Below are 13,480 nucleotides of genomic sequence, written 5' to 3' on the forward strand. Positions count from 1 at the left end.
TGTTTGAAGGCTTTTCACTCAAAACTAGCTCTAGCACACTTCATAAGAAATGATCCTTGGTGTAAAACTACAAAGACAGATTTATTGGAGAGATGATTTGTATATTGATCTGTAGCACATATATACAATACTACAGCTTGATTCTAGTGATACAAAAAGGAAGCTATTCTAGCCCTATTAATGTCTAATAATATAGAATCAATGTGATGATACAGAGTGAATGTTGACAGCTATACAAGATGCTAATTTAGCTCACTTTCCAACACTCCCCCTCAAGTTGGAGAGTGGATATCCTGCACACCCAACTTGCGAATCATAAGCTCAAAGTCCTCCTTGCCAAGAGCTTTAGTTAGAACATCAGCCAGTTGATTTTTAGAACTCACAAATCGTGTCTCCACTGCACCATCTTGAATCTTATCCCTGATATAGTGACAATCCATTTCTATATGCCTTGTACGTTCATGAAACACTGGATTTGCTGCTATATGTAAAGCAGCCTTGTTGACCAATAGAGCAATGCCGTTTCCTGGTGTAAAATCCCCAAGTCTTGAAGCAAATAACGTAGCCAAGTTAATTCACAGCAAGCTCCTGTCATAGCACGATACTCTGCTTCAGCTGAAGAAAGAGAGACTGTTTTCTGACGTTTTGACTTCCATGAGATTAAAGAAGGCCCTAGGAACACACAATACCCTGTAGTAGACCTTCTTGTAAGTGGACATCCTGCCCAATCTGAGTCAGAAAAAGCTCGTAGCCGAAGATCACTATTTGAGGAAAAGAACAAGCCTTGACCAGGAGCTGACTTGAGGTAGCGTACCACTCGCAAAGCTGTCTCCCAATGAGCTTTTTGAGGCTGATGCATAAACCTGCTTAATATATGAACAGGATATGTAATGTCTGGCCTTGACACTGTGAGATAAATCAATCTTCCAACCAAACGCCTATACTTCTCTGGATCTTTGAGTAACTCAGTCTTATCTGACAACTTTAATCCACGTTCCATGGGTGTGTCAACAGGAGCAGCACCCAATAACCCTGCATCTTTTATAATTTCTAAGGCATACTTGCGCTGACAAATAAATATCCCTTTCTTAGATGCTGAAACCTCAATGCCAAGAAAATACTTTAAGCTGCCAAGATCTTTCAAACGGAATGTTTTATGCAAAAATTTCTTGACATCAGCTATACTCACAGGATCATTGCCAGTAATTAATATATCATCAACATATATCAATAAGACTGTAAAAGACTTGCCTTGCCTTCTGGTAAAAAGAGAGTAGTCTGCTTTGGATTGCACAAAACCAGCAGACCGAATAACTTCTGAAAATCTAGAAAACCACTGCCTTGAAGCCTGTTTCAGACCGTACAAGCGATTATGCCAAAGATTGGTAGAGGAAATGGCAAGGTTGCAAGATGATTTGGAAGGAGTGGTAATGGAAGGTCTGGTTCGTTCCGTCGCTAGTGCCACCAAATAGTATAGCCCATCACGTTCTTTACCCAAACCAATCGTCCTCTTCGTAGCCAGATCCTGCAAAACACACCAATAAGGATAGAACGTTACTGAACAATTCAGACCTCTTGTCAAGCGGCTAACCGACATTAAATCAACTTTGAACTTTGGCACAAACAGCACATTATGTATATAATATTCGGTACTCAGAGGCAAAGAACCTGTGGCTTCAATATGCACTTTTTCTCCACTAGGTAGCAAAACAGGCGGTAATGCACAAGTTTTATTTTTATTCAACAATTTAGAGCACGAAGTAATATGATCTGTCGCCCCGCTATCAATTATCCAATTGCGGGAATTGACTCTAGACAAACCTGGCTGCGTTACTGCGTTTGCTTTGGAACTCGAGTCAGTATTTGGATTGGGCTTTTGGGCTTGTTGGAGAGCAGCTAAAAACTGTTTGAATTGGGCCTCAGATAAAGTAACTGCTGGTCCATTCTCCTCTTCTACGATGCCTGTCGCACTAACGTGGTTAGCAAAAGGAAAGGGCGCGACTGGTGAGGGCGCGACTGGTGTGGCAGTGTGCTTCTTGGGGAAATTTCCCGATCCTTGCTTTGCTTTGGGATGACCTGGAGGAAAACCAATCAAGTGAAAACATGTTTGGACCCAATGTCCTGGATCACCACAATAGGAACAGTGCGGCCTTCCCCTTCCTCGACCTGAACCAAAACGCGCGGTGAAGCCGCGTTCTGCATCTCGACCGGTCTGAAATCGGTCACCACGACCGCCTTTGCTGCCGATCTGGTTCGGCCGGCCGCCACTTCGAACAGCCATGGCAGCGGTACTTGAACTGGAATCCGCTGCTGCAATAAATCGTTGCTTTTCTTCTTGGGCAACGGCAGCATATGCTTGTCTGACACTTGGAAGGGGATTCATCAAGAGGATTTGACCGCGGGTTGCACTGTAAGTCTCATTTAATCCCATCAAGAATTGCATGAGCTTTTGTTGATCTGCCTGTGCTCCTTGTGATGCTTCTGAATGGGATGCCAATTCATCCCATAAACTCTTTAATTTCGTGTAGTATGCAGAAACTGATTGTTGTTCTTGCCGGAGTGAAGCAATGTCTCGCTGAATTTCAAATATGCGAGGTGCATTGCCTTGTGAAAAACGCTCACTTAGATCTTCCCATACCTCATGAGCTGTTGGATAGTAGATGATACTGTCAGCAATTTCAGAACTGACTGTGTTAACGATCCATGAATGGACCATGTCATTGCATCTTGACCAGCTCGCATATCCTTCTGGGTCAGCTTCGGGTGACGGAACTTTGATTGAACCATTCACAAAACCGAGCTTGTTCTTAGAATTGAGAGCCATTGTCATAGCCCTCTTCCAACCTGTGTAATTGTCTCCATTCAATGGTTTGGAGACTAAGACCAATCCGGGATGGTCTGAATGGTGAGTGAAGAATGGATTTGAGATATCAGATGTTGGATTATTTGACTTGCTGGAATTGGGTGGTGGTAATGGGACATCATCACCAGCCATGGTGATTATGGCTTTTGTGAATTGGTTGCTAGGAAGGCTAGAGAAGAGTCAGGAGCGTGAATCCTGCTTTGATACCATGTAAAACTACAAAGACAGATTTACTGGAGAGATGATTTGTATATTGATCTGTAGCACATATATACAATACTACAGCTTGATTCTAGTGATACAAAAAGGAAGCTATTCTAGCCCTATTAATGTCTAATAATATAGAATCAATGTGATGATACAGAGTGAATGTTGACAGCTATACAAGATGCTAATTTAGCTCACTTTCCAACACTTGGGATGTCTAGAATGAAACTGGAAAGTTTCAACTCATTCGGAGTTTGTTTGGTCAAGCGGCTACCCCTCATTTCTTGTCTAGCTCACTCTCTTAGCCGGAGTAGGAAAATGTCTAGCTCACTTTCTCTTCTCCATTATTTCCTTAGTCATTTCTGAACTTTGAGACTCCATTTAGCTCTTAAAGTATCATCACGAACACAATGTACCTATAAAACACCTAATAAGTTAAATTGATCAAGTTAAAAGAAATAACTTTGCGAAATATAGGGTTTTAATATTATAAATGTCGCATTTTATGCTCCTATCATTACTGCTTCAATGTTTTAACATGGAGATGAGGAGACATTGATTTGACTACGGATTTTGTTGTTAATGTAGAAAGTTCATGATGGGAATGGAGGAGACACACACATGCACGCACAGCATACCATTCAGACAATTACATCGGTACCTAATTTGCTAGACAAGTGGAACACACCAGAAGAAGCATCAATGAAAATCTGAAACAGTAGAGAAAATTTAGATGTTCTTCTGTTTTAAAATACGGTTTATTGGACATAGAAGGCTAGAAGCTGTAAGATCCAAGTACACACTATGTACAAGAGACGCTGAAGAGTTTTGACATACAATCCAGACAATTACATCATTTTACATATACATTACAGCACTGCAGTTTCAACCTGTTCCATTATCAGACAACCCTTATTTATACATCTGAGTATTACTATGTTGCAACGTTCTGAATGCTTCAACGAAAACCTTGGTGGAAATTTTTCTGCATTTGGGGATAGGAAAGGTTGATTAGAACAAAAGAGATAATTTCAGGAGGATGGAAAATCTCTGAAGCACCAACCAACAAGAAAGTAACTACAGTAAATACAGTGTGTTCATGTGCTGCCACAAATATTTCATCAATGCCAGATGTAAGCAGAAAACTTGTAATTAGACAGGAGATATTACTTCATACCTCTTGAACATGTTGGTAACTGTTATGAAGGAGCATCCGGCTGCTTATCTGGCCTAGCATCTACAAATGCTGGTATCTCATTGTATGCCTCATGCAGCCTGGACAAAAGGGGGAACCGGGTCTGTACAAACAATTGAGGACAGAAACTCATCAAAGATGCAGATGGCAAATGCACTTCTCATTTATAACATAAAGTCCAAAAGAACCAGAGAAATAGTTGATTGATACTATCAGTATGAGCAATAGACGGAGCTGTAAAAAGAAAAGGAAAAAAAGAGCAGCTAGTGGATAAAACTATAGGAACATCCAAGAGCAGAAGCAAGGATAATAATTAAAGTCATACTGAAAGGGACCAAGACAATTTCAGTCGTTCCTTTCATTATTGTTGACTAAAAATGATGCAAAAGACCCACTTGGCTCCCACAAGCCCAGTCAAATAAGGTATGAGGTTCACCCCACTCAACGCATCAATTATGCTATCTTTCCAGTAACTTTGAATCTTTGGTTCCACAAAATGTTATTAGCCGAAGTCTGATAGGAGGAAAATTATGGTTATACAAGTACATAATTCAGTAATAAAGAAAAAGAAGTGGTAAAAAAATATCATTATATAGTCCTGAAGCATACATTTATCATTGAATTAGCTACCGTACAATCAACTTCTTGAAGAATGCCTGTTTGGTCGGCGCTCTATAACTAGTTAAATACATTTTTTTTTTGTGTGTGTGGACTGTCATTCTATACTAACTTTTTTAGGACCAAATCTCTACAAATACCTTTTCTTATGCTAAACCTACCACAGTATTATACCAAACTGACAGGCCAGAATAGATTCCAACTCAATGTATAAAGGATGCAGTTGCCTATAGATCATAAGGAAATATAGAATTACAGCGAGAAGAAGTGCAAATGCATGAAGAGGTTGTTTGACGTCTCAATTTTTCGAGTGCTATAGAAAGCAAACGCAGAATATAGAAATTCCATAAGGTGATTGAAATATCACTTTAGTCAATATCGACCCTTTCAATTCTCACTCAAAAGAACAGGAAAAGAAATGTGCTATGCCAAAGAGATCAGTATTATTTTACACTATCAGTTGAATAAAATACATTTATGTACATTTCCTATGGTTATAACTTTAACTGGCGCAAGAAATGAGCAGTACCATGTCTAGATTGAACCTTGTAAAAGCTGCATGAATCTGGGGCGCCAAAAACAAATCTGCCTGCAAATATTTATCAAAATGTCACATATATTTGAAGTTTCACCAAACAAAGTAATTTCACACCAATTACAAAGTGACCATTCCATAGTGCAGCATGCAACTCGAGTACTGTAATCCAGAACCTCATAACCACATCGGTTGTTAAAGATAGATAAAGTTCTAGATGGTCTACTGGTACTGCAGTCTTCTGTGAGAGAACAAAAAAAATTGCATGAAATGGACATTTCAATTCTGTGATTATATTGCTAGGCAAGGGTCCTTGGTAATATTAATTGTTAAATTTAGTTTGCATGCTTCTAAAAGTAGTGAAACCACAAGTCTAATTACTTTGAGAACATTGGATTTGCATGATTTTCTTCTATGGTTGGCAAGATATGATGTGAACTAGATGTTATGATTTATGCAAATGTAGGAGGCCTAATGTTTATCTCCAGCCTAAATATATGCAAATAACTGGGCAACAGCTGTGTGAAATATATGCAAATGTTGTGTACTTTTTGGGTGAATTCAAAACCTCGGAAAAGCGAAAGACCAAAGCCCATGAATGAAAACTAGGCTTAGAGAACCAGTAACCTAGTTCCTTACACCTGCCACATAAAAGATTTTCTGGTTTGGAGTTAAATGAGGTCAAAACGGTTCTTTTATTTTGCACTGACAAAGTCAATCACTCTTTTTTTCATAAGAAGGAGAAGAAGAAAAAAGAAGACAAAATTGATCAAACATACAAAAGAAACTTCATCTCCAGTTGCATATCTTCCTGCATAGTTTCTCAGTAGATCTTCAAGTGCTGAAAGAAATACAAATAGTAGATATTAGACCTAAATTATTCATGAGAATAGGAATAAACATATAGTAAGACCCCAACACTTGTGCTTGAGAAGCAAGACTGAGGAGATAATATTACCATAATTCCTTTTTCATTCATGGGCTAGAAAAAAAAATATTAAATTCAAAAGTTATGGCTTACTGAACATTTCCTCTTTTCTTTTTTTTTTCTTATCTCTTTGGGAGGGGAATGTGGGACCATATGGATCAATAGTTTTTCCAAAGATTACCTGCAAAACCTTTCTCAATATGAACTTTAGCCCATTCAATTTTCGCATCTGGACTAACCCTTTCTTCTATATAATTCTGTAAATTGGAAAAGCAACAAGCGACATTAATGTTATTGATTAGATGATAATGCAACAAGAAGTGAACTCTTATAACAATGAAAGTGTTATAAAGTATAAACAAGCAAAAGCATCCAGCTAGTTACCAATACTGCCAGATTCTGACGGGGCTGTATGCTTGAGCAAACAATATTTGCAGCCTGAAGAACAGGAGAAGGACATGAAAACAGCATTAATTAAGAAAATACCTTCAAAAAGTTACAAACTATGTGTATACAAATAAGGATTTGGAGCAAAGCATAATGAATCGTCCAAAGCATTAGCAAACTCATATGAGACTCATAGGACATAAAAGTAGAGCAGTCGCAACAGATTTGGCATCAGTCAGCTGCATTTATTATGTATATTGCATTAAGCACCAATACACAATATAAACTACCACCAATGTCATTTACACCCTGTTTAATATTATACTATGTTAGTTAAGGATTTAAGATGATGCAGTTCTTGGTAAGCTATGCATACAAGTGTTGCCAAGTCAATAGCACAAAGACAGAAACCATAATTTTATTTTGAATTCATCATATGATAACAGGGTTGTTACAGCCACGAGACATGAAAATCTGGTCACTTTGTAAGAAGCAGTTCAATTGACTTATCCACGCAAACAAGCAAAAGAATTTTAAGAAAAAGAAACATTTTAGTTTACCAGGAGATTCAAGCCAGAAAGATTCAGAAAATAGAGCTCATAAAACATGGGTTATCAAATAAGCCAAGAAGCAGCATTAGAAATAAAAAGATCATGCGGCGTGCATAAATGCATGTAAAACTTTGACATCACCGTGATCACGATCATAACTTAGACTTCTCATTACGAAAAATGCAAATCCATCCACAATAGTTGACAAAATTTTAACAAAAGGGACCCAATATCCTTGACACGAGACTGACCTGGAAGTTAATGGCCCTTCGCTGATGGTCTTTATGCAACAACGGATGTTGTGGATACTTTTCTTCCAAATACTGTGGAACATGAGAAGAAGCTAATGAAAACTGAATGCATATCCCATGCAGATTAAGCTAAAGGAGAAAGAAGAACATACAGACTGACCAATAAAATGGCAAATGAATCGGAAACAGCTAAGTCCCCATCCACAAGCACCGGTACATAGCCGATCGGATTGAGCTTTCTAAACGCTGCCAGACAAAAAAACCCACCAGTACAGAATCAATTAATTCAATGCGGATACAACAGTCTCAGATATAGACATAATTTCAAAGTGTGAGTTAAAGGAATGGGACTAACCAGGACTATACTGTTCTCCCTTCAACAAGTTTACAGCTTTGTACTCGTATTTGAGCCCTATACATATATAAACCATAAGTTCAAATTCAAATTCAAATTCAGATGCCAATAATGAATTGAATGTTCAAAAATTGGAGGAAAGGAACCACCTTTGAGGTTGAGGGCAATTCGGACACGGTAAGAGCAAGAGCTCCTGTAGTAGGAATACAATTTCAGTTGCTGATCACTAGCAGTCGCCTAAAGACGCAAACTTTCAGTCTCAGTTTCAGTTTGTACTCAAACCCAGAATTAATCCAAACCAGGAAGATAAGAATGACAAAGTTGAACTTGACTCACCATGAAGGATTATCCGATGACACAGAGGTTTGGAGCAAAATCGCAAATGTGGGGTTTTGTTCTTTCGCTTATTTGAGGGGACACAGAGGGAGGTTGCCATATTTACAGTAAATTAGTATCCGACAGCATCACTGACGTGGTCCGTTGTGGCAGCAACCTATTCGAGGAGAATTTTGGTTTACTATTTTTCATAATTTTTTGTGGACAAATTATGAGCCACCTACATTTACCGACACTTTTTCTCAAAATAAGTGAAGTGGTGCTTCACGCCCTTTCATAGCTCGATTTTCTTTTGATCTTTACCCAATTCGGGATTTTGGCTTACATATTTTCAAGACTTGCATAATTGAATGTCTTCCTCATTCGTCCATCTCGTACCGGATTCGAGATTTTCATTATCACTTTGATCTACACTCTGTGAGGCCATATTGGATATAGGAGGAGGAAGAAATTTGGAAGATGAGAGCTATAGGAAGAGGAAGAAATACTTTGTATGAAATATAATTTTTTGGATGGAAAGAGGTAAAATAAATGGTAGATATTTATAGGAAAAATTTAGAATTTTTTACAATTTTTTTTTTTGCCGTTTCTTACTGTTTCTTTGCAAATCATACATACTAATTACAAGCCATCAGATCTGGAGATCAATTGAAACCAACGGCCCAGATGAATTGACCGTTGGTTCAAAAATCAAAATCAGCCAACGGCATTGTTCCTCGTGTTCACTTTCGGCCCAATTTCTGTCGCTACATGACAAACAAATTCTACAGCTGCCTTTTAGGCGCTAGCCGACAAAAAACTGTCCTCCACTCCCTCCACCATCACACTGATGTCACCCACTATCCTCCTCTGGGTCGAGCTGGCAGCCGCATTCACTGGGTCAAGAAAAATGTCATGGCCTTCCCATTTTTCTTGGCCTGGGTCAACAAAAGCCCTGCTTTGGTAGGTCAAGCCTTTGCCGGTGGAAGAAGGTTTCTGCAATTTCATCACCACCTCAGCAATCCAAGGTGGAGACATGGCAATGATCTACCGCCGAACTTGCTCTAAAAACAACTTCTCATTGAAGGTGACTCCAATTGATTGCATTAACAACACATCACCCCCTCCCTGGAGAATCAAGTCAAACTTAATAACTTGTTGCAAGCTTTGTTGTTGTTTCCTTCAAACCATGTAAGTGCGACTAATGCCTTAGCTAGCTTAGGACATGAGTTCATTGATAAACTTGATACGAGGATTTGGTTTGATATGATCCCTCGTAGGGCTTCCTCTGCCTACAACATTGATCAACTACAGATCGGTTGTAGCAGAAGTTTCTCCTTGTGATTTCTTTTTTCAAGCAATAAAAAAAAAAAGGGTTCTTGACCATTTATCTAATTTGGGCCCAACAAATGTCCACTTACTCCACTAAAATATTTGTGTGCCCACTTATCCTATTTAAATATAAAAAAAAACAAGTTTGCCCTCCAAATAATTAAAAAGTAATTGGAGACTTTGTCGGAATCCAAACACCAATCGCTGGAATCCTGTCACTGGTCGCATCACCGGTTGCAAGAATTCTTTCACTGGCTGGAGGTCCAACCACCGGAATCAGGTCACCGGCTGGAGGTTGCCGGAGACTTTTATTGGGGCAATAAAAATTTATTAGATATTATTGAGGGGCAATAAAACTAGATACCAGACTACAATCACCGGTCACCGATGACATAGAGGTTGGAGCAAAATCGTAAATGTGGGCTTTTGTTCTTTTGCTTCTTTGAGGGGACACAGAGGTTCTCATTTACAGTAAATTAGTATTCGCCGGCATCACTGACATGGTCCGTTTTGTTTTTCAAGTCCGGTTTTTTTTTTTTTTTGGATAAGGGTCCTTTTTTTTAATTTATACAATAAATTAGTTTTTCTTTGTTGGTCTTGGTTGGAATGTACAGGGCCATAATGCACCAGTGATGTACAATGTGAGTCCATGGCACGTGGCAACCTATGGACCAAGCGTTTTGATGAAAGAGATTAAATATTACATTTGACTAAAAATAAAATAAAATAGAAAATACTAAATATTCATGGTAAAGGTTGACAGATGAAAGTGAAAAACTCCCCAGATAAGTCGAGGTGATGTGAGTCGTATCGGAGAAGCTGGAAGCTGAAAAACATGAAGTGCATAGATGTTTATGTAAGAAGAGTGTAATCAACAGAGGAAGTCCGGCAAAGGGGAGGCATGCAAATGCCCAATGAACTCCATGGCATCGTTGATAGATCGAATGTGGGCATTTGCGTTGTTGATTCAAGTATTTTCACTCACATGGTTATTGAATTTGCGTTTTCCATATTACACTTTGAAATAAGGTTAAAAAGAAAAAAAATTATTTGACTTTTTTAACCGATTTTGTACATGCTGATACTGCACTTATTCAAGTACTTTTCACTATTAAATTTGTGTTTTACTAGAGCCAGTGTATGTTTAAGGGCATCCCATACATAGTATGACTCTGAGGATATGGCGTTTATTCATTTAAATTTAGACTCACATGCCTTGCTTGGTTCACGGAAAGGAAATGATTCCTTTGTCGTTCCTATGGAAAGGAAAAATGATTCATTTATCGTTCCCATGGGAAGAGATCATTTCACAGCATCACGTGAGTGTTTAAGGCTTCGTCTCGATGTCTCCAACTTTCCTCTGGTCTTCCTCTGTCCAAACAACGAGCAGTGGTTAAGAAATGAATTCCGAAAACTTAGGTAGGTTCAGTGAGTTCTTATGTGTTTTTTGGCAATTCAAGCTCAGGCTGGCGATGAAAAGGATATTCATCTTCATTCTCTTGTTGAGTTATACTTTTTGGTGTACTTGAATTCAAAAAGGGTTGTAAATTGTAATTACTCTGAAGCCATGAGGGCAGTATTAGGTACTTTCAAAATTTTATTAAAACTCAACGTGAGAAGCTGCTTTTATAAAGGGTCTTGCCCAACTTCTTTTTCTTATTCTGAAAAAACCATTGCCTAGTAAAAAAAGAAAAAATTAAAAATAGTTTTTAATAAATACGCGTGTACTGAAATTCACGCGTAGCGCAGAAAAACAGCAACACGCGTCTATTATACGCTTCATGTGTATTATACATTCGGAAAATCGAAACAAAAAACGCTCCACTCTCTCTCTCTCTCTGATCATTTCTCTCTTTCTGGATTCAGGTTCAATTCGCTGGTTTCAATTCCCTCTCTGTGGATTCGGATTCTCTAAGAACAACAAGGTTTGTGCTTAGATTTCTCTGATTTCTCTTCATTTGTTTTGCTTTGTCATACTGTGATCTATGGCCACTGTGTTGCCACTACCGTTGATCATCACCCCATTGATGATCAGCGCCACCACCGTCGCAGGGCTAAGAAACCCAGGGACTGGGTTCGGTGGCTCCCACCAGATCCCGGGTGGTTAAAGCTTAACACTGATGGGGCATCAAAGGGGAACCCCGGTAAATCCGGAGGCGGTTCCATTCTTCGGGATCCCTTTGGAAATGTCATTTTCCAAACCTTTAGAGGCTACGGGGTTCAAACTGCTTTGGTAGCCGAATTTTTGGCTTTAATTGATGGGGTCAAAACTTACTGTGATTTGGGTCTTATGCATTCGGGATTTAAGCTTGTCGTAGAGTCGGATTCCACTACTTTAGTCAAGGCATTGTGTGGGCTTATTGTTGTCCCCCGCGAGATTTTACCGCATTGGCATATGCTTGAGTACTGGATGCCTGATGAACTCAAAATGAGTTCTCAAAATTAACCCTGTTGACAATTGTTAGTATATAGCAAGTAGGGATCGTTCTATCCGGGGATTGAGGATGTTCTTGTCATTTAAGCATCAAAGAAAGAATATCAATACAATTCTACAATATTTACGAAAATTTACAAAGAATAAAGAGGGATTTCGAAATTTGTTTTATTTTCTAAACTAATTATTTAACTAACTAATTACAACGACCAATCAACCAAGAATTAAGATGAGATGGACGGATGAGAATGTATGATGTAATTAACAACCTTTAACACGAATTCAAGGACACAAATCATAATTTTCGAATCAAAACACATACTTGAATGAAATCAATCAAGAACAAACCATGAACACATGCATAAGTTCTTATTACTTTCCTTAGTTAAATTAAGGGCCCTTAAATTAACTAGATGAACGCACCATAGTTAACCCTATTAAACATGTTATGCTAATGAGTGACCAATCCAATAACAAACACATTCAACGCATTAAACACTTAGAAAGTTTGATTGATTTAAGAAAAACACACAAGTTAGAACGCTAATCGAGCATGCAATTCTCTTTGTTGATTTACCTACGTAATTATAGGTTTTCCACTTTAATTAACAAGACCTAGAATGCTAGCATCTTATTATGGATTCAATCATGCAATTCGAAACCTAAGTTGGTCATCAAAGAAATCGAAACATGAAAGATGGGATTGAAGAACAAAATCAACAAACATTCAAGAACATATAAAGATTTCAAAAACTATAAATCTGAAAATCCTAAAACGAAATCATGCTTCAAGGCTATTGGAAACTAAACATCAAAACATATACTTTAATCTAACATGAAATCACATCATCCAAGAAAACCAAAAACAAAGAACGCTAAAGAATTTGATTTTTAAGTTACAAGGAAACAAAACCGAAAACAAAGTTCTAAGGTTCATGGTTACACTTTTAAAGGATCTTCAAGAACGCAAGAAGATCTTCAAAGGTGGTGGACGGCAAGGATAGCTATGGCAAGGATGAAGAATGGAGGAAGAACTTGCTTCACGGCTTCAAATTATTGAACACTTGGAGAGGCCGAAATTTTGAGAGAATAAAGGGAGGTGTTTGCGATTTTTTATTCAGGGTTTCATGATGATCTTCACGGCAAAACATCCTTCCTTTATATAGTGCACGACCTAGGGTTTAATTCCCTAAGAAATCTCTCTTATGTGACATCATTCAACCAATAAGAAAATTCCATTTGAATTAGAGAACAAGTCACCTTCTCTTTGGCCGAATTCTCCATGTGCCTAGTCCATATTTCGGCTTTCTTGAATAGAGAATCATAATTCAACTCTTATTCCTCTATTTTCTCTCCAAGATATCCAAAGAAATCCGAAATAATCCCTAATTGGACTCTTGCCGAAATCTTCATGAATCTTCTATTAATTTTCGGCAAAAACCAATAATAATCGATTTAGGGTTCTTCCAAAACGTCAAGAAGGATCTAGAGACTCATGTGCAAGTTGTT

General features: G+C 38.2%; 1 protein-coding gene across 1 annotated transcript; it reads right to left on the reverse strand.

Moving 5' to 3' along the window:
• Positions 1–4,247: 4,247 nt before the first annotated feature.
• Positions 4,248–8,358, reverse strand: LOC133743024 (glutathione S-transferase zeta class-like). Its single transcript, XM_062170762.1, has 10 exons — positions 8,227–8,358; positions 8,040–8,127; positions 7,891–7,947; positions 7,696–7,781; positions 7,536–7,607; positions 6,731–6,784; positions 6,528–6,603; positions 6,198–6,259; positions 5,413–5,472; positions 4,248–4,368 (listed from the first exon to the last, which is right to left on the reverse strand). Exons 1-10 carry the CDS (start codon positions 8,227–8,229, stop codon positions 4,270–4,272), a joined length of 657 nt encoding a protein of 218 aa, XP_062026746.1. The 5' UTR covers positions 8,230–8,358; the 3' UTR covers positions 4,248–4,269.
• Positions 8,359–13,480: the final 5,122 nt, after the last annotated feature.

This window comes from Rosa rugosa, chromosome 4 (assembly GCF_958449725.1).
Source record: "Rosa rugosa chromosome 4, drRosRugo1.1, whole genome shotgun sequence".
Lineage (NCBI taxonomy): Eukaryota > Viridiplantae > Streptophyta > Magnoliopsida > Rosales > Rosaceae > Rosa > Rosa rugosa.

Coding starts and splice junctions, on each gene's coding strand:
- LOC133743024 (XM_062170762.1), bottom strand. Junction 5,473..6,197: donor CTGGAGATGAAGTTTCTTTT/GTATGTTTGATC, acceptor AAATATTTGCAG/GCAGATTTGTTTTTGGCGCC. Junction 4,369..5,412: donor CAAGGTTCAATCTAGACATG/GTACTGCTCATT, acceptor TTGTTTGTACAG/ACCCGGTTCCCCCTTTTGTC.